The 26,218-nt window shown below is 36.9% G+C and overlaps 1 protein-coding gene across 8 annotated transcripts in view; it reads right to left on the bottom strand.

Moving 5' to 3' along the window:
• The window catches only part of cacna1c (calcium voltage-gated channel subunit alpha1 C), a 186,796-nt gene that overhangs the window by 14,750 nt on the left and 145,828 nt on the right, over nt 1-26,218 (bottom strand). For 3 of the 8 annotated variants that reach the window (XM_023350204.1, XM_023350205.1, XM_023350211.1), the window contains 22 exons: nt 24,289-24,348; nt 23,740-23,846; nt 19,987-20,074; nt 19,790-19,897; nt 19,656-19,708; nt 19,413-19,559; nt 18,717-18,918; nt 18,202-18,360; nt 17,700-17,810; nt 15,605-15,688; nt 14,726-14,809; nt 9,984-10,073; nt 6,199-6,336; nt 4,235-4,300; nt 3,797-3,888; nt 3,088-3,250; nt 2,808-2,935; nt 2,626-2,722; nt 1,965-2,067; nt 1,598-1,699; nt 1,366-1,493; nt 1,128-1,268 (listed from right to left, as the gene is read on the bottom strand). In XM_023350204.1, the coding sequence (XP_023205972.1) occupies nt 1,128-1,268; nt 1,366-1,493; nt 1,598-1,699; nt 1,965-2,067; nt 2,626-2,722; nt 2,808-2,935; nt 3,088-3,250; nt 3,797-3,888; nt 4,235-4,300; nt 6,199-6,336; nt 9,984-10,073; nt 14,726-14,809; nt 15,605-15,688; nt 17,700-17,810; nt 18,202-18,360; nt 18,717-18,918; nt 19,413-19,559; nt 19,656-19,708; nt 19,790-19,897; nt 19,987-20,074; nt 23,740-23,846; nt 24,289-24,348 (2,451 nt within the window). Of the gene's footprint in view, nt 1-1,127; nt 1,269-1,365; nt 1,494-1,597; nt 1,700-1,964; nt 2,068-2,625; nt 2,723-2,807; nt 2,936-3,087; nt 3,251-3,796; nt 3,889-4,234; nt 4,301-6,198; nt 6,337-9,983; nt 10,074-14,725; nt 14,810-15,604; nt 15,689-17,699; nt 17,811-18,201; nt 18,361-18,716; nt 18,919-19,412; nt 19,560-19,655; nt 19,709-19,789; nt 19,898-19,986; nt 20,075-21,911; nt 21,945-23,320; nt 23,336-23,739; nt 23,847-24,288; nt 24,349-26,218 lie in introns of all 8 variants that reach the window. The other 5 variants (XM_023350208.1, XM_023350209.1, XM_023350203.1 and 2 more) reach the window with 4 other exon arrangements.

Below are 26,218 nucleotides of genomic sequence, written 5' to 3'. Positions count from 1 at the left end.
GTGCAAGTAAATTAAATTATTTGTAGTTTCTCTGTTAAGTTAGTTGTGGGATTATGAGAATGTAAAAGTCATCGCTTTTATCTTCTAACAAACTTTCTGTTTGGTCATTGGTGTGAAAGTTCAAATCAGGTCTAAGGTCTTTGATTTCATCAAGTCAAGTCTAAAGTTTGTTAAATTTATGATTTGACTCTGACTTGATTCAAAGTCACATGACTTAAATCCACACCTCTGCTATTTGAAGTGATAATCCTTTACCACATGGAAATGCAAAGCAAAGACCATCAAGCAAAGCAGCAATAAAGCCAAAGCTAAAAGGAAAGGCACAAGCGCTATGTCATAAAAAGTCTGACAGATGAACACAGAGTAGTAGTTTCATTTCGAAAACAAAAGAAAATCTCCCATTCAGTTTTGTTTCTTCATTAACAAGAGGTACACTTTTTAAATGTAAAAATATAGTTACAACCTAAGTAGAGCATGCAAAAACCTAAAATGATGTTGAAAATTGAAGACTTGCAACTCAATATTTCAGTGAAGAATAAAAAAAAATCTATATATATATACAAAAACTATTTTCAGTGATAAACAAAGATAGTTCAAATACTCTGACAATAATTTAATATTCTAGAATTTCAAATAGCAGTCACCATGTAGACTTGAAGTTGGAGTGGTTGCCAGTCCTACATAACTGCACGATAGAAGATTAGGTGTTGGGGAAAACCATGTCTTTAGATGAACTGTCTGCTGTTGGAAAGACTCGTGCATTTGTTGTTGGTTCGGTTCAGCAAATAGCTAGATTTGGAGTTTTGCCTGTTTTTCTTGGTGAAAATGATTAAAATCTGCTTGTAATTGTTTGGATAAACTAATTAAAAGCTAGCTGTCTTAACGTTGAAAAACACTGACATTAAGCTTTGGTTTGGTCCACTCTTCTTTTTCCATCATCACTTAGTTACTGCCAAATTATATGATGCGGCGAAGCTATATGGTGGAGCATGCTGCTTACTTAAGTCTCTATGAGGCATTGAGCACATGCAGGCATGTATCTTGGTATGGATGGACCCTCAAGCTGGCACCAATTGTCTCTTTCTCTCTCTCTCTTTGGAGAGTGAGTGGTGGTGTGTGTATCCAACCTTTACCCTGAAGATATCATCCTCAGATGCAGCTGACACGGATTCCTTCATGCCTTTATCTATCTCCTCCTCCACGTTCAAGTCTCCAGAGATGGCCCTTCTGATCTCTGGACCGATGTCATGAAGCGTCCGCAGGCCCGCCTTTACACAAATCAAGCACCATCAATTGCTACTCTCTGCTTCACTTTTTTTTAAATATACAATTCATCAAAGCAAAACACAAAACTCTAGTGAGTACCTGCAGAGAAAGGGCAGTTTTTGGAGGCACCTTGGCCACCAGGCCTTGTTCTTTTCTCTTCTTAAACTTGCGGAAATATTCTTGAATGAGGAAGGTGGCGTAGAACTTTCCAACTGTTACTTCATCATCTGCAAACCAATTAAAAAAGTTTTAAATTTAAAAATAGTTTTAAATAATGCAGCACTTTAGTTTCAGAGAAATCACATACGTAGACATTAAGGAGGGTACGTACCACCAGCAGGGGGCACTACTTGATCCAACAGCTTCATGCTAGTTCTCTTCCAGATCTTTTTCACAATTGCTCTTAGCTCCTCATTAGCCTGCTCCAGATTACCTGGACAAACAATACACAGCATACAACATCAGTATGTTTGAAGAGAAGCTGCCACACTTACAAATGAGGCCTGAAAATGTGAAAGTACCAAAAATAACCCAGTTCAAACAAATACTTGTATTATAGTACCCCAATATGTTTTTCCTTTTAACCACCAAAGTGACTTAATTGTCTTCCATTGTCCTGGAAGACTATTGTTTACATGTTTGCTAGCTTGATTTGACTAGTTTTGTGGAAACTGTTTGCCCTTTTTTGTGTCTGTTACCTTCTGTCTTGATCCTGAGTGCAGTTCTGACCAAAGCAAACAGTGTGGCATTGAACATAACCGTTCCATCGCTGTTCAGAGGCATATTCATCGATACCAGGCGCTACAGGAGACCAAACAGTCACGAGTGTAACAGTGAAGACGCATAGTCGTGACAAACAGTTGTAGAGCAGATGGAAATAGTTCTAGTATTGTAGTATAGTATTGTTATCTTAAACTAATCCTACTGCTTCAGTTGTTTGTAATGATCAATTTATTTAGGTTTACGGAGAACTGACTAATATTCAAGGGGTAGTAGCAAATGGACTGCAGGAACCAGAGTACAGTTACTTTGTCTATTGAAGACCTATACAAATTGTTTGGGGAAAAAGACCTGAATACAATTTCTGTCATTGTGACACTGAAGCATTGTGACAGCATTCTTGCATCATTGAAAGCCTTTGAAACGTATAAAATATTTATTTTTGAACTTCAGTATGCCATAGGAAGACTGACAGAAAATTTAACAACACTAAAGCAGTAGAGTTTGTGCAAAACAAAGATTTTGGTAGCTATGGCTGTTTTATGTTGACACACACTCATGATTTGCTGCCTGCTTGTTGTATGTTGTGGACAATATACATTACAGATGATGTAAAGAAATTAGAATAAATTATTTTACCTTGCATGCCACCCGGTGTGGACAGAGCTTTCCAAAACCGAGGGGAGGCTGAATTCTCCGGAGCAAGGTGACCACGTCAAGGTGTTTTATCCTCCCCCTAAAAACAGTGAAGAAGTCGTATTGTAAATTTGACCATATCTCTATGTTAATGCTGATTTTATTCCTGCTCACTTAAAACTTACTTAGCCTCTGGGTCGTATTCGGCCCAGATTCTCTTAAACTCATCAAGATGATGAGGCCCCAAAATTGACCAGTCACGTGTCAGATAGTCAAAGTTGTCCATTATTACGGCCACAAAAAGGTTGATGATCTGGAAAAGGAGGACAAAATTAGTCTCATTCCTTCTACTTATCAATAAATGACATTTAAAATTTTAAGCTTCAATATTATGATCTGAAAAAGTAGAATAATTTATAAATTTAGTTCCCTTGCTCAGAAAAGTACCTTTTTGTCTTCACTTACCAGAAAGGCACACAGCATGTAGAAGCTGACAAAGTAAATGATGGCAAACTGGCTGCCACAATCGTCATGGGTTGTGCTGTTTTCATTGGTCGACCCTTTCTCGCATGGGTGTTTGGGAGAACACGCCAGCATAATTTCTTGCCACGCCTCACCAGTTGCACATCTGATAAGCACAACAAAAATACAAACGTGCAGCATGCAGAGATTCATGCAAAAATATTTAAATACACAAAAAAGAAAAGCAAAATTGCATGTAAAGATGTATGTAAAATACATACATACACACACATAGGGGGAGACACAAGAAAAAACACAAGTGTGAGCAATTGCAATAGCAACTTCACATCTTTTGTTACAGTACATTGCAAAAATATTCATACCGCCTAGACTTTTTTTTACATTTTCTCATTGATACGATAAACTTTTTGTATTTTATTTGAATTTCACCATCACAAAGTAGTGCAGAAGGAAGATGAAACATACAAATTAGCTTACAATTAAACATCAGTAGTGTATCTTGCATTTCTTTATTCATCACCATATTCTAAACCAAAAAAATATAGAGCGTGTAATATCAGCATTAATACAGCTGTTCTGTGAAGGCTTTGGATAATGTTTTGGAGAACACTGAAGAACAATGGGGTCAAACTTATGAAGAAAGAAACGTCTGAAAGTCAAAAACAATAAGATTCGCTCTAGTCGCGCTAACCTGAAGAGCAGCAGCACTGCCTGAGGGAATGTCTGGAAATTGTTGTTCCTGTTGATTTGCGTGTTGTCCCGCAGCGCTATCTTACCAAACATCTGCACAGTAGGAGCGAAGGGGGGGAAGAGGGACAGTCACAGCGTTCAGCAAATGATGTCAGCATTGTCAAGAGGACGTCAGAATTAGAGGCCAGCTGTCTCCAGCAAATCAAATCAAACTGCAACTCCACATCAAGAGGGAAAGAGACAATACAACAGCTTACACAAGCAAAGAAAATACAGGATAAGGGCAACAAAAAAAGAGAGAAAAAAACAGTGGTCAAAACAAGTGAAGAATGACGATTTGACTGACTCCAGGTGGACAGACGAAACATGAAGTTCTGCTTCAGGAGAGGAAAGGAGAAAGCTGACGACAAGGTTCGGGCTAGCAAGGGGAACAGCTTACCTGCATACCGATGACGGCGTATATGAAGAAGAGCATCACTATTAGCAGAGCTACATAAGGCAGAGCCTGAAAAGAGGAGAGAAGCATCAGTGCCGAGTATTTAGAAGTAATACTCACCAAAATTGCAGACCATTCACTTTTAGTTCCCTTTTCTTACATAGTTATGAACTTATTGCTATAAGAGGTTAAAAGTAACTAATTGGCTCTTTAGGAGGTAAAAGTGAATGCGTCTGAAGTGGCACAGCACCAAAAACAAGCCAGCAGAAACCATCTGACGACACAGTTAGAAACCTTAAGAAAGGAACTGATCTCTAAATTTCAGGCATCAGACCAGCTTTACCAGAAATAAACTGCTGAGCTGTTGGCTAAAATAGCTCCTGTACATTGGTTAGTCAGGCCAAATCATTGTTTTTAACAATTACTTAAGAGAAAATATTATATATATAGAGCCAGAAAACGTCACAATTTTTAAAACAATAAAACGGATAAGTTGATGAGTGATTTCAACACCTTTTTTAGATGCCTCCATACAGTAGAAATGCACAACCAAATACTGATGATGTAGTTGCCTATAAATCTCTGGACTGCAACTGGTTTAATTGTAAACATAACTTACAGTGCAACAAAAGAACATGTAACCACTTATTTGGAAACAAAGAGCATCTTTACTGGAAATGTGAGGGAGATTTATGAAAGCCAGAGCTATAGAGGGCACTTTTTTGTTTTGCAAATGTTTCTGTTTGAAACTCTTTGCTTCAGGATTATGAAGCAATTGGAGTCTTGGCTTAAGGTTATGGAGGAACTTAGATGGAAGTTTGAGAATATTTCACAGTTTGTCATAGAAATGGACAATACCTTTAGAGGAGGCAGCAATCAGCTCACAGAAGCAACCATGAGCTGATTGTAAGCCAGAAGTTTCTTAATCATTTATTTTTGCATGTGAGAGTTTTATGACCGCAGAAACGAGAATCTGAATGCTGCCAGAACTGTAGATTGTTGAATTACAATTTTGAAACAATGAGTCCTTCATTGATGTTTTGGGACCTACATGACTTACGACAAACTGCTTTTAAATTTCTTGATAGAGTATTAGACTTCTAAGCTAACACTCTTAAATAGTATTTCTCTTGACTGTTTCCTTCTCACTGGACTAATCACCATGTGAATTGTTGCCTGTATAACTCGCATTCAAATATCAAACTTTGCCATCTCGACCTTCTTCTTGGGTGGCCATTGTTCATTGTTGCCTGCGTCAAGTCTGTTCTTAGCAAGTTTTCATTAAAAAATTTCTGAATTTTGGACATGGAATGAAATCACTATCTACCAACACAAAGACAAATGTAAGAAAAAAGGATCATATACGTATGTTCTTTAAAAATTCTCTATTTCAAACACAAACATACTTAATATTCTTTGAGTTTACCTTGTTGTACTGTAACAAGAAATGGCCCAACTTACCAAGCACAAGAGAGAGAACAAATTCCCTTTTGTCTTTTATCTACAAGTCAATCAAATGATTTAGATTTTTTTTTTGGTGCTTTGTTGAACTTATGTTATCTACTGCTTATCTTGCCTACAGGGAAATGACGAGCTTGTAGAGTTAGTGATAGTAGGATATGTAAGAGTTAAAAGAATTGAGAAGGGAGCTAGAAGATGAAAAAGAAGAGGTGGAGATGGGGAAGAAGCAGAAAAAAGTATTTATAATTTCATCCTATTTCCCTAACTATGCTGCTGGAATCCAAACCTCCTCTCCATTACCTCCTTCATCCCATCTCTATGACTTTCTGCAAAATAAAGAGCAGGGAGGGATGAGGTAAGGAAAGGAGACATTGTTGGGTTTCAGTCTTGTAATCTTAGACCCTCAAACAAGACCATAGTTTTATAAGAAAGTGCAAAGTGAGTTAGATTAGCACTTGTGCGCCGCCCCATTTTCTCTAGCATGTAGTGTCCGGTTCTCCCCTCACTTGGAAAGATTTGATGAAGGTCCACAGCAGGGTCCGAATCCCTTCCCCGCGAGATAGCAGCTTCACCAGCCTCATCACGCGGAACAGCCGGAAGAAGGTGATGGAGATCCTGGCGTTCTCTTCAGAATTCTGAAGTCCCTTTTGGTGGGGTTTGGTGTTTTTTTTCAGAGGAAAAAAAAACACAGGACGCATGGGAACACATGCAAATTGATAAGGGAGGGAAGCACACACACACACACACACGCCCCCACACACAGTTCACACAGATGGGTATAAATGGGCAATGACAGACATGCATATATACACAAAGACATATGAACCACACAGGTCGTTTGTATGCATATTACCATAAACACGAAGACGTGGATGTAAATATGCATAACACACATATAAACACACACACAAACACACAAAGTTAATAAATGGAAATCAGCGTCCTAAGGAAATCCCATCAAAATAAAACAAGAAAAGAGATCTGGGAGAGAATCGGGCAGTCATGCTTATTTATGTGACTTCATGGAAAAATTATTTGGCAACAAATAAAATTATCCAGCAGCTTCCTAATGACAAAGGTCTCTGACTCTTAATTGCAAAACTGTATTTTTGATCTGGATGGCTATGCTTCTTTATATTTACAGCAACTGAGACTGACCAAAAGTCTTCAACTCTGAGAGGTACAGGCGCAATTTTAATAAATTGGGTTGTAATCGAAAGTGAATCCCATATTTGTCACACACTGACATATTTCGAGAGTTTATTTGTATTACTTTTGGTGATTTTGGCTTACAGTTCAGCTCAAAATATTCTTTTTCAAAGAACTTGATTATTATCTAAGCCCAATAATTTAAAAAAATGTCCAAAAGTGTCTATACACTATATAAACACTCAATATTTTGAATAAGTGCTGCAGGCATGCAGCTCAGCCTGTGGCTCTGCTGAGGTGCTAAGAAAGCCCAGGTTTCTTTAATAGCTCCATTCAGCTCATGTGTATTGTTACTGGCCGGTCTAGCACCGTGTATTAATCCTGGAATTTGTACTTTTGTCAACATGGTCAGGTAGCATAGCAAGTCCAAATGGAAAATAAAACCAGCATTTTCAAAAAGCTTTTCAGTTGAATGAACAATATAGATTTAGATAATCTTAGACGTGTATGAAGTGACTTTTAAAGCATTAACTCCGGACTCTCCTTGCTTTGTGAATCTCCTCCAAAGTAGTGAATAGATTTTCCACTGTGATACAGCTCTTGTTATCCCTGTAGTTTGTGTACAAATTTCTACATTTTTTCCTCCATCTACATTTTTCATTATACTGCTCCTTGAACAACCAGAATAGCATTTGTTGCCTTAATTAAATTACTAAAATTTATTGTCTTGATCACATTCTAATTTATTAAGATGCACCTGTATATACTTCCATGAAGCTATGCAGCCACCAGGTAGAACCAGATACAGCATGAAAGCTCTAGCTTGTTAGCTAATTATCATACATCACAGCTGCACAACTGGAGAATAGGAAAACATTGTAGCTAAGCTACACTTTCATGTGCCATATCTGATTACATCTTCCTGAAACTTTGTTAAACACCACAGAAGTTGCCTTTTGAACAATCAATTACTTGGCATGTGTTGGAAAATTTGCCATTTCAAATGGTTTATATAAAATAAAAATAAAAAATTCAAATTTGGAGAAAACCCTTAGTTCCAACATCTTAAAGCCACTGACGCTGCCCACAGGAACTAACAAGCGATTAAATATTTAGACGTCTGGCTGAGTGCTTTTCTAATATAGATTTATTTATTTATACCATTTCTGCTTGCTCTGTGACAAAAAGGGAAGATATAAAGTGCAGTATTTCTGTATAACAAAAGAAGTAAAAACTACAGAGACAATATGACTAAAGGTCTAATTAATGGGTTGGAAGCGAAGTCCGGACTAACAATAAAAACAGCAAAAATGACGAGGAAATGTTAAACAATCTGAATGTGACCCATGAAACACAGCAACCTGTCTAAAACTTGATTCTATTTTGCCATTTGTATTTTTCCAAGAAGCCATCAAGTCCTCATGTTAATCCCACAAAGAACACACTGTGCGCTCTTACAAAGAACTGGTCATTCTCCACACATCTCATTGCAGTTTGGGACAACAGAATATTACACATACCTTTAAACATAGCACTTAGCTAAATTATGGGTAATTTTGTGCACTAAAACTCAAACATTTTTATTTTAGAATGAATTTTGCTATCTTTTACAATAGAAGTTAACTTCTTTTAAGAATAGATTTTGTCCCAGACTCCCCTGACAGATAAGTGGAAAACGATGCGTCTTTCTCAGGAGTGGAAATCACAGTTCAGCACTGCAAGTAATACCACAACTGCACCACAGTGGGCGCCACTGCACCAATAGAAGAGTTGGGCAAGTGGGCAAGAGAAGTACAGTGACAGAAAGTGTGACAGAGAGAGGAGGAGAGCGAGAAAGAGAGACTGAAGATGAAAAATAGTTTGATTTAATCAGATACAAACAAAACAGCAGAATTTGATACTGAAACATAGACAGATGCAGTGCCTGGCTAAAGAGAACTTTTTCTCATCTTTTGTCACAAACATTAGTGTGGAAATTTGTGTAACAGACCAAGACAAAGTTGCACATTATTTTGAAGTGGAAGGTTTTCTTCTTCTTTGAAGAAGATAAAAAACTTAAAATTGCATCATTTATATTCTCTCAACTTCAGTTAGGAGTTTCTGATAGATGCATCTCTACTGCAACACACTTGAATCAAATGACTCAATTACCTCCCTATTATCAAATTCAGCACAGGTCATTTATTAAATTCAGGTGTGTTGGAGCAGATATGTATAAGAAAGCTGTAAGATAAAATACTGGGAATTGGAGTTGGAAACCATTTATCTAATCCATTTCATTGTGTTTGTTTAAGGTTGTTGTTCTGGAAGATGAAGCTCAATCTTCATGTCTCTTACTAAGTTTTCCCCCAGGCCTGCCCTATATTTAGCTTCAATCATATTTCCATCAACTCTGACCAGCTTTCCTGTCTCTGCTGAAACAGCTTTTTTCCAACAATGGCTTTCAGTTGCTTTGGAGTGCACAAATAATTGTCCTGTCAACAAATTAGTCCACCTGAGCTGTGAACTTTATACTCATGTTAAATGGACTTCATTGAATAATTAAGTTATGGTATCAGATAAAAGGGGCTGAATCTATGTATTATTTGTAAATAATATTGAAAACCATAATTTTGCTTCTCCTTTATAATTACTTTGTGTTGGTCTAAAACATTAAATGCATATAAAATATACTGAAGTTTGTTGTTTATAAGGTAATCCTTCTTAAGGCACTGCAGTTGGATGGATAGATAGATAAACGGATAGATGTGGAGGCCAGTGGAGAAGAGAAAAAGGCTGCGTGATGGCGTGATCACGATGACTTGGACCGATGTGAAAGCACAAAAGATGCCACAATACGAAACACAACAATAAATCTACATAAGTCACAAAACTCCAGTTATACCAGACCTGCAATACGCAGTGTCCCTTACCGCACATTCACACACACACGCCCATATACATTTATATATATATATATATATGTATTCACAATATAAACAAGATGGACAGGAATGTAACTCTGAGCATGCTCGAGCAACAGAAGTAAGATGACACGCCGGAATGCTTTTGATGGTCAGAAAGAGGGATAGAAAGAAGAAAAGAGGGATGGAAAGATGATAGAGGAGGCAGGGAGGCGGACGAGGTTACCGTTGGGGCGTACCATTGGCCTTACCACATGGGGGTGAGAGGAGGAAGAAGAGGAAGAGGAGGACGAAGAGGAGGAGGAGGAGGACGAGGACGAGTCAGCTGGCTTTAAGGAAAGGCAACAAAGATCAGCACCAGAATAGCGCCTGAATGCCTCTCTCTCTGTGTGTGTGTGTGTTTGTGAACCCTCTGCCCACACCTCCCACAAACCACAACACAGGAGTTCAGACTTTGATCAACCTACACATATTGGTGACAAGTGTCATTTCATCTGAGCCTAAAGGGAGATTTATGTGTGATCTTATGGCACAGGCAGATGGCCCCCATCTCCTCCCAAGGCTACATAAAATCCCTCCCTATCAAAGCAGCGGATGGCTGAAATATGTAGAACCTGTGAGGAACACATCTGTCCAAAGCTTTAAGGTCCCCAACACTTCTTGATTGATAGACCTGTCTGTATCTTTATAGGCTGATGTCATGGAAACAGATGTCTCTGCATATATGATGTGGCCTCCCTGAAGTTATTGTATTTTCTTGCATCCAGCTGAAGCCGTTTCAACTGAGATGGCATGTTTGCTGAATGGATCTAGTTTCATGAAGGTGATTATTTTTGGCTGATGGTGGCTTGAAAAGTTAATAAGAATTGGGTTTATGTGTATCTCAATGCAATTTATTTTAAGACCATTTGTGTCTATTGCAAGACTTGGCAATAGCAGCCTGTAGGGCGACACCTGCTGGTCATCCCTGGGATTACAGCATTTAAGACTGAAGCCATAGACGAGCAAAACGTTTAGTGACACTCTGTGTTTTAACTGGCCATGTTAAAAAGCCTTCCCACAATATAACTGCAATTAAAAATGATTTCACAGACTTGGTTTAAAGAAAGGGGAGGAAGTTAAATAGGAAAGCAACAAACAAAAGGAAGTGAAAATCGGAAAGTCAGGAAACAAAGTGTTATAAAATCATAGTAAGAAAAATAAAAAGAACAGGAAATACTAAATACGAAATATATTTTGGGGGAGAAGGAAGGGATTTTAACAAGGTCATACACATAATATGATCACACATGTGTCATGAATAAAGCATATTCTTGTAATATTCACTATAAACTTTAGTGAGTTTAGCCTTTTTGCCTATAATCGATTTCTGTACAATGAGATTCTAGAAAATTCATTTACACTGTATAAGTTTCCCTCAAACTAAAGGATAAGATGGAGAAGATCAAATTCTAAATTTGAATCAAAATGTGCATCACCAAAGTATTGGTTTAATAGTGTGCCTGTTTATGTAACTGTATCTAATAAATTAGTTTACTTATCACTTGAATTGCACAATATATATATGAATATATGTAAAAAAACCCATTTTTTTTATAAAGGAATGCCTTTTGTTACATCAGAAAAACAGTCTTTTATTTGGGTTCTGTAGAGTAAAAAATTTCCATACGGTTGAATGAAAACTTAAAAACTGTATGTGCTCAATTGATCTGAAGTAAATTTTTGAAATAAGCTGTAATATATTGAGTTGTAGTACTACTAAAATTTCAGTTTTATAATTAGGAACCACATGACAGATTACAGGAAAACAGTGTCCCCGAGTGAACTGCTACATGTGGTGAACGTGCGTCCAGAACAAATAGAGACAAATCAATCCAATAAACAGACATCTGTTCAGGCTGAACCGTGCAGATGTGTGTGATTCTATCTGCAGCTCTGGATTTACGAGCTTATTTAAATGAACTTGAGCTGCTTTCTCACATTGCACATAAAATTTTCAAGCAAAAAAAAAAAAATCAGTCAGTTCTATGGGTAACATGGGAGTCCTCTTCAAATTGATACTTTAAGAACGTCAAGTTCTCTAATTGTGAGAAATGTTTCAATCATTACATGAAATGTATGCTAAACGACATTTCATGATGATGCAACTAGCGGATTGAGCTGTGAGGACGAAGGAAAGCCCATGTTGCCCTGCTTGCATTTCAGGAGAGCAAGCAGCACCGCAGACCGACGAGAGAAAAAAGATAAAGAGAAGGAGATATAAACATCAACAACAGAAGGTAAAGTGAACTGAAAAAGCTCAGAAAGCAAAGAAGAAAGGCAAGAAAGTTAGGAAAGGAGGAAGCATTCCAAAGAAAGAGAGAGAAATAGATGCAATCCATAACTGACATCCTCTGCAAGACATCACGCAGAGCAAACCACTACCAATCTAGTCATACTAGTTCTACACAAACCAAAGTAAAATGTAAAAGAATCCAGACAAAGTTTAAGAAGCACCCGCAGGATGCTGGGGGAGAATTAAAGACCCAGCATTAGCGAAATATATTTTTCTTTCAATAGCTGCAAAAAAACTAATTCAGCTAATCTAAGTCAACAGGCACCCAACAGAGCGGGAAAGTGGGCGCACCCAGATGGGATGTTTTGGCCTTTTAATTATTTACTAAAGACAAAGTGATAACATTTTAAAAGCTAGTCTGTCACGACACTTCATTTCGTACTTTAAAAAAAAGCATTTCATGTGCTATGCAGTTGGAAAAAAGGACTTGGACTTCTGTGACTAATGAAATGAAGTGGCAGGCTAACATTTGAAATGCCTATTTAACAGGGCCGTGGTTCAAAACAGGCATTTCTATCAGGATTGAAGTGCGGAGGGTTTCTTAAAAAAAGAGAGAGAGAGAGCGAAAAACCCAAAGTGTAGCTTTGGATACTCAACGCCCAAATTATTATAAGACTTCAAGTAAATAAAAGGAAAAGGAAAAGGACTTGGTGCATGCCTTTAGATTAGACGTAAGAATAAAAAAAGATTACTCATTCAATTAACCAAATCAATCAATTAATCTCTCAAACTGACCCAATCAGTCAACTAAGGTGCACAATTCAAACCAAAGTGTGCAGTGCAACATCAGTGAACTGTATAGATGACAAAGGTGTATATCACTGGCCCAGTAAACCTCGACATTAAGGTGGCTACTGCAAAAAAATTCCTGCAAAAAAATAGTGCTGGTAAAAAGCTGAATAAAACATGTAATATCCAGATACAGTTGGGAATTTATCCTGTGTCTTTTAAAGGCAGCATAGTTAGCCTCTCATGCGGCAAATGGATTCCCTTTCTAAAGCCATAAGAAAAAGTGCCAAACTCATACACTCCTGGGATAAACCAGCTTTAATTTGTATGCAAGAGCCACTGTTTTCTGAGGTAAAACATGCTTTTCAGCTCAGGGGAATAAACCAGTGTGCCACAAACATTCTGTACTTGCTTCTTGTCCTCAATGAAACTAATATCTGATAATATGGGATAATTTCCAGCAAACAATATACATCCATCCCTGTTTTCTTTATTGCCTTTGTAAAATATTTGCCAGTCAGTATCAAGCCTAACTTTTATGTGTATTAAATAGTTGCACCAATTACTCATTCACAACCACTTTAAGATTAATTAAGATGGCCATGTCTTAGCAGCTAATTTATAATGGGTAACCAGAGTGTATAGAGTTTAGTTTTCTTAGTTAAACGGCCAAAATATTCTCTTACTGTACGTTGGTGTAGCTCAAAACATTTTTATGAGCTAAACTTGAAGAAATTTCGTGCATTTTGTGAAACATCAAGTCTTGTCATGAATGGAAACTGTTTCCGGCACTTATGATGTAATCCTAACACAAGTGGGTTGTTACATGCTACATTTAATTGCATGCATAACCATGATAACTTTTTACTCTAAGTGTAAAATAATCTAAAGATCAATTAGTTATTTAACCATTCAGATAATAGTATATTTTTTTTCTTTTACTTTAATAGAAAATATGCTGAAAGTCTATCCAGAGACAACATGTAGTCGTCTCTTCTCCTTTCACAAACAGTACCTTAGTATCACATAAAGCAACCGTTGTTCTTAATATGTAAACACAACAAACACTGAACATTTGACTTTGTCTTTGGGAGAATTCATTCTTATTCAGCCCCACTGCTGACCATTGAGCCTCCATGCCGATATTAAATGAAGTCATGCATACATTTGCATAAATTTCACGGAGTACTGAGTGAATCCATTTATGGATCAAATTCTCCCCCCATGTATGCACATTATGATTAAAGCAACTTGTAATTTTTTCCCCCTCATTTAAACTTCAAGTGTTCCTGGTAATGTTTGAATTGAGAGTTTTCGAGCCTCGGGTCAAAACTGAAAATATCTTCCGCTGTTCTTTAATACTTGAAGAGTCATGCGTTTTGCATGTGTGTTGATCTGTTCGGAAAACATTCGACACAGAAACGGGCCTGGATATGCCACCTTTGTATCTTCCATGCTATACAGTGTCCATCATGCCAGGGTAATGTTTCGTACTTCCCTCTGGCAGTGATGAAGGATCAGATAATGTGTAACCAAACCAAGTGCTGAAGAAATGCAAAAGGTTTCTATTGACAAATGCAATAGTCTTTGATGCTACCAACACTCAGCAGACCGAGGCATGTGCACCTATCTGTAGCCGTTTCAAATATTTGGGAATCACATCAAAAAATTGGCAGTGAGAAGAGGGTAACAGTGTGTTGCAGAACATGCAGTTTATATAATAAAAATTTGGGGGAATAATGACCGTGTTTTGATTTGATTCTGCAACATCTGTGAATTTCAATGGCCGTCTCTGAAGTTCACTTGGTTATTTGAAAGCTTGCGAGATAGGAATCAGTGCTCGGTCTGTTTGTGTGTGAGGGAATGGCATGTCAGGCAAGGCAAAAAGGAAGGAAGGGAGGGAGTTGGACTACTTACGTTAACCTCAGTGATCGCTATGTCAACAATGCTACCCACAACTATCAAGGCATCAAATGTGTTCCATGCATCAACAAAATAATGCTGTGTAGGAAATGGAAAGAAAAGGGGGAAAACAACAGAAGAACAAAGAAAAGGACAGAACGTAAGACATAAAAAGAGATGGAAATGATCGAAATCAAAGGAGAGAGGAGAAAAAATAAGATAAAAACATTACATACAGGAGCATTGGAGTTCTGAGCAGGAGGAAAGAGGGAAAGAATCAACAAAATTAAACGGTGAACAAAACAAAAGAAGGGGCAGTCTGAAAAAGATGGACAGCAGAGGAGGAGCAGCAGCAGCTGGTCATGCTTGTCCACGAGAGGAGATGTCGTCAAGAACCACAGTCAGGAACAAAATCACAACAACAATGAAAAAGTGCCTTCTGCTGGAGTTAAGAAGCTGCGTGACACTGCTTGCGATTGGTCAGTGAGTTAGTTCAGTTAGTGAGGGGTATGTGCGATCAAATAAAATAAATCTAGAACCCAACAACATTTCAAATACAGTGGAGCAAAGAAGGAGAGCGCAATGGATAAACTCTTTAAAGCTGAACCCTGCCTGCGAAGGCTCTTCTTTCTTGTTTGGAAAGCCATAAGGCTGGGAGAAGGAGACGAAACGGGTCCCCCTTAGTGGCAGTGGCCATCTTGGATTTAAGTACGAAGGGAGAGGAGAAGAAGGAGGAAGAAGGAAGAAAGAGAAACAGGCTGACAAAGAAGACAGAAACAGCAGCCTGACACAGAAGAAGTCAAGAAGAGGGGAAGGAGAGTGGAGAAAAGAAATACGAGACGAGGACAGGAAGAGAAAAGACAACGAGAGCGAAAAGGGGGACATCGTACTTACGTTGATCTCACTGAGAATGACGTCTATTATGCTGCCAATTACGATGAGGAAATCAAACACATTCCAGGGATCACTAAAGTACCCCTACACAGGATGAGGTGAGCAAGAGGAGGAGGGTGAGAAAGGTATGTTAGAAGGAAAACAACATCTGCTGCCACTTCGCAGCCCCCATTAAAGTGGTATGAAGCTGTACAGTGGACTGTAGAAACTTAAAAAAAACAACCCCAATCAGCTCAACTTGATGAGCTGACACATAAAAGTGCAAGATGTTACCATAAAATTTTGGACCCGTTCAAAATGGTGTGTTCAACTGTTGTTATTTTCGGTGCCTTGCAAAAATACGGAAACCCCTTGAACTTTATTACAACCACAAAATTCCATGAATTTTTTTTTAGGATTTTATGCACCAACAAAATGATTGATTGATTTGAACATAAATGTTCAACACTTGCCGGTTGGATTTAGTACGGGACATTGACTTGGCCATCCTGGCATATGAATATCATTTGCTCTTAGTCATTTAATTGTTGCTTTGGCTCTATGATTGTGACCTTTGACCTGCTGAAAGGTCAATCTCAATCTGAAGTCTTTTGTAACATCTGACAAACTTTCTCTGTTTATCTTCCGGTCTACCTTGACCGGGTTCCCTATGACTACTAAAAAATGCATTTTTAGTTTTTTGCTTTCCAGCATTTTACTGTCGATCACTGCAGCTCCTCCAAATCGACCATGGATCTTGTTGATGCTTCATTTACCGTATTTGCAGTTAAGGTGGTCTTAGTAGATTTGCAGTGGTGCCATAGTCTTTCCATTTTCAGGCAATGGATTGAACAGTGCTCTATAATATTTTCTAAAGCTTGGGGTTTGGGTTAATTTTGTCCCACGCTACAACAAGATAAAAGACTACCTCCCTTATTAAGTTTGTGCCTGGTTGTATCCATTCATGTTGGCCTGGCACATAAAATCCTAATAAAATACAAACGTCTGGCTGGAAAATATAGCATATAAGGTACATAATTAAAATATATATGTACATACACTTTTGCAAGACACCATATGTACTGAACTGCCATTGTAACATAATCTATTATCTGGTGTTCTACATAGTAGCTCTATAAATAAAAAAATATCTTAACTAATCTTTGGTACATTGGCTTTAGTCATTTTTAGGAAATCATAGTAAAGTTCATGTTAAAAATCAGGCGTATTTGAATTTATTTACAGTGCTAATGAATGCTAATAAAATACATCTAACAAGCTAACATAGGCATCATCAACCACTACAAATCTTGACAAACTTGCTTAAAACCAGAAGCATACAATCATATAAAATAACTCCCAAATAAAAAAAAATTTAAAAATTAGAAAAGCCATGTAAAACATTTCGACGTCCTTTTGGCTCGTGTTGGCTGTAAAACCTGTTTAAAAAGAAATAAACAATAAATTAGATAGCCTGCAGTAGACGTCCAGATAGGATTTCATGCTGGAGCCAATTCCAAGATTACCTGCAAAGTAGACCTGAGCCTTTTTTCACATGAATAGTTCAGTGATTGTCAAACCACACAAAGTGACATGTTTTTTTAGCAGAAATTCTTACAAGAACTTTGCAAAGTTCAATCATGCAGCAACAAAGAAATATTTCTCATACATACAGTAAATATTTCATGATTTTTAATTTAAATACTTAGTGTAATTTTCTATATTGAAAGATAGCTTTATAATTCAAAATGTTATCGTACAAAATAGATTTGAAACCTGAGCTCTTAATTCAGGAGGTAGAAGTATGCTACTGATTGTTTGTAGGGATTTTTCCATTAACGCTGCTGTAATTGAGCGAAGCATTCCCATCTGTTACTGTTTGAATTGCTAATACACAAGGGGATTATTAGCCTGGACCAATGAATGTATGAAGCTACATTGCAACCACAGTGAAGTAACAAAGGAGCAGTGAGATTAAAATATGCTGTGCACTTTCTGTTCTGTTTTGCATGGTTATGATGAAACCGATACCCCTTAAATTATATTTGCGTACGTTGTTTATATCACAAAATAAAAAGGCATTCTCAAATCTACAATAAAGTACCGTTGAACGTACCCTGGGCTTGAAGGCGATTAATTTTAGGATCATCTCTACTGTGAACAGTCCTGTGAAGAGCATGTTGAGGATGTTCATTGCATCATTGAAATTTTTGGTCTGTCCATGGTGCTGCAAAAGAGAAAAAAAGGAATGCAACTTTGACAGTATCACTAAATGCAGCACTCTCCACAATTTTTGTATGGCTCATCGAAAGAAAAGTATTTTATTGCTACATCATAGCATAATCTCAGTCAGAAACAACAAAAATCTAATCTTTGATTTCAAAACGCTTAATTAGTGTCCATAAATCCTGAATTATACCCAAAGTTGTTTCAGAATCAGTAATTCTTAACTTGGGATTTTCTTTCCACCTGCATGAAACCCCTTGATTTCTTGTTAGTGTGTATTTGTACAACTGCAATAAAAGCAGAACATTTTCAAAAGGCTTTTTTTTCCCTCTTTACCAGGCTTGTTGAAAACTCTGGAGAGTGCTGAGTGTCGGTGTACATGTGTGACTCACCTGCATGGCCAGACAGATGGTGTTGAGGAGGATGAGAGTGAACATCAGGTACTCGAAGTAGGTAGAGTTGACCACATACCACACCTTGTACTGGTAAGGGTTCTTGGGGATGTAGCGACGCAGAGGGCGAGCCTTCAGGGCGTACTCCACACACTGACGCTGAGACAAACATCCACAAATGTGAGCTTTTACCTCTTATATTGCATACTGTAGAAGATCTAGAAGAGTGTTTTGGTGGTCTAAAAAAATTATAGTTCCATGATGCATAACAAAACCAGCTCCTTTTTCGCTCTTCTGTCAAACTTGCTGCATCAGCTTTATGAGTAATGTAAGTTGTTCTGGAGTGACCTTGTCTTATTGCTGCAACCTGCCTTTCAAATTTTCATGTTTGACATTATAAAATCCCATTGTCAAGCAGGACAGTCCCCTATTGTCACACTGAATGCCTAACCTCCCCTGTCCATGACTCTGATCTACCACACCATGAAGCGCCCTGAGACTAAACCAAGCACTACCTGGTTCTTGTCCAGCTCACAGTTCTTATACTCCTGCTCTCCTTGCTCCTGAAATGTGACGATGACGAAACCGACGAAAATGTTCATCATGAAAAAGGCGATGATAATGATGTAGATGATGAAGAAGATCGAAATGACCACGCGGTAGTTGTAGATTGGACCGACATCTTCAGCGTGAGAGTCTATGGCTCGGTAGAGCAACCTAACAGACCAGAGTAGATGGAGAACACAAAAAAATGTGAGTTAATTGTCAGAGATAGACCCACAAAGGGATGAGTTAAACTTTGTAGTGGCATGCAAAAATATGTGTACCTTTTGAACTTTTTTACATTTTGTTACCTTATAACCACAACCTTCCTTTTCTGTCTATTTAATGTATTTTATGTGGTGAACCAATGCAAAAAAAAAATCACATAAATGTAAAGGTGAAACAAACTGTCTAATAGCTTTAAAAATTGCATCCCTAAAATAAACACCACCATAACTGCACCAAAAAGTATCAACTAAGAAGGGAGCAAAACAAATGGATGACAAACTTCCCTTTTTTTTTTTTTTGTGGAACAATTTCAAAGCAATACTTGGTGTTTCTTTGTAATTAAAAAATGACAAAATATTTGTTTCTTATGTGAAAATATGTGAAAAAGTTCAAGAAGTATGAAGTCTTCTGTAATTCAATGTAAGTAGAAAGAAACACACCCGGGCCAGCCCTCAAACGTAGACACGGCAAACAAAGCCATCATTCCCTGCAGGACATCATCAAAGTTGAAGTCGCTGTTTTCCCAGATTCGCTGGGCTTTTCCTGGTTTCCCCACATCCCCATCCTTATACATGATGTAGGAACCTCTGAAAACACAAGTGCACACACATTGATGTGATTTGTCCAGCAAATAGAGTCTAAGAGAAAAAAATACCATGCATGGTAAAAGGGAGTTTTCATACCTGCACTCTGCCTGAGTCTGTTTGGAGCTGTCACTACAGTAGAAGAACTTTCCCTGTTTGAAAGATATAGAATTTTTGTTTCAGGTTTATTTTTCCTACAGCTAAAGACAGATGTTCTGCTCTCTTTTCTTTACCTTGAATAGTTGCACTCCAATACAGGCAAACATAAACTGGAGCAATGTAGTGACGATGACGATGTTGCCGATGGTTCTGATGGCCACAAAAACACACTGCACGACATGCTAAAAAACCACAGCAAAGATTACAGTTAGTGTATAAATGTCGGCCTCTTTGAACTAGGAGAGTATTTTCTTTGCATGTATGAGTGAACCTTTAGTCCTTTGGCTCTGTTGATGGCTCTCAGCGGTCTCAGCACTCGCAGGACTCTCAGGATCTTTACAACATTAATTGCACTGGACCTGAAAAAAAATGAGGTAGTAAACTAATACCCACTAAAAACAACCCAAGCACATCTCTGCAGGTAAAGACCTGCATTTTGGAGGAACTGGCATCACAGCTTATCTGCGTTTTAATTTAGCCCAAACAACAAACACAAATGAGAAAAGGTAACCCTATTAATGATTTTTTTTCCATTATAACCCAATTATTAATAAAGCTATAGTAATTCTAACATTTTTAATATTCTCTCTGACGGGAATGATTCACAAGAGACTTTAGCAGCAATTTCTATGTAATACAGACACATAAAAACATAGACAAGAACACGGGTACAACATGAAGAGACCAACATAAAGACACAAGACGTTTTACAAGCAAACAGAGAAATTCTGTGCTGTAAAAGAGTGTCAGGTCAAGCCGACGGTCAAACAGTGTGAACCTTTAAAGGAGGTGCTCAAAAAAGAATGACTTGTACGTACTACAAAGGGATCAAATTTATATGTTGACATTTTGAGTTTATCCACTAACTGATTAGTAAAAGCAAGAAGACTGGTTCTCTTAGCAACTGAACCAGGTTTCTGTGCATAATTAGTTACTCTTACAGCCAACATTTATGTTTTAATAAAAATACAGCTTATTTACTGTAAATTAGAGATGGGACTGATCCAATATCAATATTGAACCCAGCAACAACATGTTTTTTTTAGTATTGGACATCAACCAAGAGCACAGATCTATTCATGAATCCAGGATCTGTGATTATGTGCTACTGGAGGTCATGTTTAAGGCTAGTTTTACTCAGGAATATATCTGCTACATTACAGCCATAAAAAATGTTAATCACACCTAATCACACGCAATCGCAACATACTGAGACAGTTAACTCTTCTCAATGTTTTTATTAATGAACTAGTGATACACCTGGGGTTGTATATTCTCTATTTGGGAGCATGCTCTATGCTTCCTTTGGAATTTGAACGTGTAAAATGAACAAAAATACATTTTGCCCAGTTGTATTGGCATTGGTCATTAGTACACTATTAGGAAATCTCATTCATTTTCCAAATTACAACTAAAATGCTCTTAACTAGGGAATCAGATTTTTTCCCAGTAAACCAATTATTGCAATAAATTTTCAGATAATTTTATAAACATTTTGCACCTAATAAAGCATTAGAGTTGAAGGTCGTATTTTGTTAAACAACTATCAACTCTGGGTAAAGTCTTTTGGCCTCTTTCCTCCGTGTTCTCGACAGATTTTGCAGCTTTGCAGCTGAATGTGAACATAGGCATGAATAGATCACTCTTGTGCTTATTATGTAACAATGTGTCTTGAAAATGTAAATGATATAAACATCTTTAGCTGGCAATGCCTGTGTGTTTCATTCATATGAGCTTATTTTACACCATTATCAAAACCAACACTAATTGCATTCTGGATCGGCAAATATTGATATCAAAAGATAATTAAATTCCTATATCGGGATTAGATAAGAACCCATCTTTCCATTAGAATCATTAGAGGAATTCAAAATGTCAACATAAATTTTCAACAGGGTGACTCTGGGGGAGGCTAAAGGAGTGATTTGAAGAGAAACATTATTTTTGAAAAGAGAACATAGGATAAAAACACCTGTTGTGCAACTCTTTACAGAGGAAGGAAAAAGTCTGAAAGCAGTTAAAGGCAGTTTCCGTGGAGTGGGATGTTATCAGCCACATATCACAGTCAAACTAGCTGTGAGGATATACTGAAGTTATAGCACATTCTTTGAAAAAAAGTCAAGAGCATTTATATTGTAATAGTTTAAGATATTGACTGAGTTGAGCGGGCTGACAGGGATGAAGAACACTATTTACCAACCACCTGAAGATAAGAAGTACTCTATCCATCTAAAAGAAAAGCAAAAATACAAATAGTACCATAAGATATTAAGATAAATATTGGCCAGGATGCTAATAAAAATGTTCAGTTTATATATGGAGTGCTTCAAAAAATTTTACATTCTTAAACTTTGTTTTTTTTAAGTTTTGTCATGTTGCAACCACCATCTTATGTGTATTTTAAAGTGAAATTGAGTTCCAAAAAAAAAGAAAGTTGGAAGTGGAAAGAAACTGATACATAGTGTTAAAGAAAAACATCTGAAAAGTGGAGCATTCTTTATTCTAATTACTACTTATACATCTTCTAAATAGAACTGGTAGCACCACAGTTTGATGTTTAAAAATATCACAAATACACATAAAAAAATGCATTGCACAAATGTCAGAATTTTATTTACTACCATCTACTGGAAGGTTCACATGTTTTGGGCACATCTACACAAACTTATTTTATGTCTTACAAATTATACAGACCTAACAAAGCCCCAGACAAATGTTTCAACTCGATAGACCTTGAAAATTTGTCATATTTAAGTCATATGAGATTAAGACACATAGACCACAAAACAGCAGGGTCCTGGAATCTCCAAAAATAGTTCTTTTGGTTTTATGGAACAAAATCCCAAAGAAATACATTAGAGTTTGTGTTTGTAACATGACAAAGTCTAAAAAAAAATTTTTCAACGAGTGTTAATACTTTTGCAAGGTACTGTTCAGTGTGTTAATCACCAATCCAAGCTGGCTCTACTTCTCTTTTTATTAAACATGACAAAATAACCACGTGTCGACTTGCATTCACCTAAACATCTGATCAAAGTGCTTCATAGGAAAAAAAAAGAAAGTGCTATGTTGTAAGAGCCACAGGCACAATAAAATGCAGCACCATCACAATTAATTCAACTGTGATACATTCATGAAAAATCCCACACACTCATTCAGTACCTTTAACAGGCAAAAAACCCACTGAGTTTAACATTCACGTGTAATTTTTATAGCCCAGGAGAGTATGCCTTTATTCAGAAACAGGAGAAATGAATTTGACCCATTATATTAATAAAATAGGTGACTGCTCAATTTATCCGAGACCCAGGATAATTTAGCCACTGAAAAAAATCTTATGGTCAAAAACTAATTTTGCAGCCTCCTGCAAATACATATTATGACATAAATTTAGCACTAAGTCATGTTTTTTTTTTTATAAGACATCCAAGCACAAATTGATGTGCTTGAAATTTTTTAGGTTACTTTTTTTTTAACAGGTTTTCATTGAGACGTACTAAACTCTCCAAGACCATAGAAATATCAAATCAAAAGAGTGACAACTTTACACGGTTGAGGTGAAGGTCTATTAAAGGGATTATTAATACAGACTAATGTGGACTTACGTCGAGAAGTCTAGTCTATTAAGCATTAGAGACAGAGAGTGTAGCATAGCATATTAAACATCATAGCAGTTAAAGGAGTTATTACACTAGAAGCAGAAAGTTAAGAGCAGAAAACATCCTTTTAATAAACATCACAAAGGGATAGATGGTCTGACGTATGATTGTGTGACAAAGTTAAGGTAAATGTGAAGTGTGGCAGAGTTCCAAGCTCAAATTGTTGTCAAGCTGCTAAATATAAGTGCATTAGCTATACAACTCATGCAGTCATCTCCAATCTTTTGTGAGGTGTTAGAAAATTATATACATTTGCATTGCTTCCTAAATGATGATGAAGGTATCCTTGCAGAAAGTTATGATTGCATAAACATCACCTTTTAAGACTGTAAAACAAGCCACGCAAAAGCTGTTGATGCACTTACTGTATTCCAGAAGAGATGAGAGAAACGCTGACCACTACTAAGTCCAGAATGTTGAAATAATTTCTACAGAATGAACCTTTATGGAGGAAGGCTCCATAGGCTGTCATCTGCAATTAAACAGACAATGTTTTCCGACATGTTCTTTAATGTGAAAAAGATACATTTTGAACTAACTCAGCCTCATCTAGAACTGATTGCTAACAGTATAGAGCTGTAGAATCAAACAATTACTTTCACAGAATCTCAAAAGCAAGATATCATGCTCCAATCCGGAGAGCAGATGAGAATCAAAGTTGGCAACATTAATCAGGGTGGGGTTATAAAGTCCTCTCTAAGGCTTTAGAATTTTTACATAAATAGAAAATGCCAGGAGCTGGGGGGAACCTTCCTTGGCATAAGATAACGATAGTTGGTGGTGCCTTTGTATTTACGGAAAGTATTTCTGTATGAAATATTTAAACTTGTTTAATCTGAAAAGAGTGTGACAAAAAAAAAGAAAAATAGTATTTGGCATGCTCCAAAATGTATGTTATCACCAGTAAACTCTACCTTAAGAATGATCTCAATGGTGAAGAGTCCAGTGAAGACGTGATCTGCATAGCCCAAGATCTGAAAGCACAACAGGAAGTGTTGTTTTTTTGTGTGTGTGTCTCATCTTTATAACCAATAAATTTCCAGGAGTAAACAGAAATATTTTATAGTTGTTTAATCTGTTTCTGTAATGAAAGTGTAACTTTTTTTCTCTAACAGTGAGAATTTTTCTTACCTAAATGTTATCTTTCTGATGTTCTACTAGAGCTGCATAAGATATTGACTCACAATCATCATTGGAACATCAGTATTGGCTGTACTGCACCCGCAATGGATTGCTTGCATTAAATTTTTGATAGGATATATATTAAGAACATATTTACATATTTTAAGGCATTCACAGTTTGCACACAAATAATATATTTGGACAGTTGGATGGACACTTGATGCCTATACCGGATATATGTTTTGGTTTTTGTAAATTTAGATGAATAGCAATTTTATAGTTGGTATTTCCTGATAATGAAGATCAACACTTTTCCCTTATTGAAATGGTATGTTCGCTTGTCTTTTCTAATTTTGAAGCCTTGCTAAGAAAAATAGGCCTCTTCCTTTTCCTTTTACTGATTAATTATTGATTAACTGAGAATAAATGTAAATCATCAACTAAAATGGGTAACAATAATCCAAAAGAGCACTGTGGATGACTTCAGATAAACTAATATTATAATGCATTTGTTAAGATTTATTTCAAAAAGAGACAGAAAAAATTCAAGCAGATTAAAATGCATGTAACTCTCTGAATCTCTAAATACTGCTAAGTGCTTGGCCTGTTTAACTGTAATGTGTACCAATGCCAGGAAACTACTATAAAGCAGATCCTCGTTGGCCCCAGGGGACGCGTGTTTCTGACTGAGAGAGGAAACAATGTACATGAGCTGATAAAACACTCATGGCGCTCAGCCTTTCCATTATACCACAGCACAATTACCACCATAAACGCTAAATAAATAATAAGCTGTATAAACAACACACAGCGAGGCTTTATTAATAAATGCAGCTGCCTCATAAGGACAAACTGTAATGACTTTGTAGTTTTAGAGCTTGCGCTTGAGGCCGACTGTCTCTGCTCCTATCGCATGATAATATAACAGTTAAGGCCAAAAGACATTGTTTTAATACACCTCAGCACAAAGTTTTGGTTAACTAAAGAAAAATAAGCAATTTGTATGTATACAAAACAAAGATTACAATTATAATTCTTGCTTGGGCAAAAAATAAATAAAAGGCAAGCGTTAAAGTGAAAAAAGAAGAGTTTTTTGGAAGTTAATAATAGTTACAATACTAGAAGCAATCTCATTAAGTGTAACAGGCCAGACACAAACAGCTTAATTTGTCTATATTTCGCTGTCAGCTATAATCCTTTTAATTAATAATATGTGTGTGGGTTGCTAATGATGGCTACCAAGACATCAGTCTGTGCCTTGCTTGATGTGCGTCTTATCTGGCCTCATGTGAGTGGAGAGCCTGAGGTCCAAATCACAACAATGGCAGATTAAGCTAAAGAACATGGAAAAGAAAAAGAGTCTAAGAAATATTTTAAACAGTAAAACAATATATAGAGTAACTGCACCAGTTCTAAAAGAGAATCTCGGTTTATTTAGTTCATAAATTGTAAGTTCAACTTCTCCTGAATTGAACTTATGACAAGTTCACCTGGAATCGGTAAGGGAATTTACTTTATATCATCTTTAGGCCTTTAAGGATAAATTTGACAGTTCTTTTTCCAAGGTGGAAGAATCTCACTACACCTTATTACACATGCTAAAATATATACATACAGCTATAAAATAAAAATTAGAGCAATAAGAATTCCCATTTTTGTTTGTCCATTCATCCTTCATTTGTCTAAGATCAGGTGTCAGTGGTAACCGGTCTAGAAAGATAA

The sequence above is a fragment of the Xiphophorus maculatus genome, chromosome 17 (genome assembly GCF_002775205.1).
Source record: "Xiphophorus maculatus strain JP 163 A chromosome 17, X_maculatus-5.0-male, whole genome shotgun sequence".
Taxonomy (NCBI): Eukaryota; Metazoa; Chordata; class Actinopteri; order Cyprinodontiformes; family Poeciliidae; genus Xiphophorus; species Xiphophorus maculatus.
This window is presented reverse-complemented; position numbering and strand designations above follow the sequence as displayed.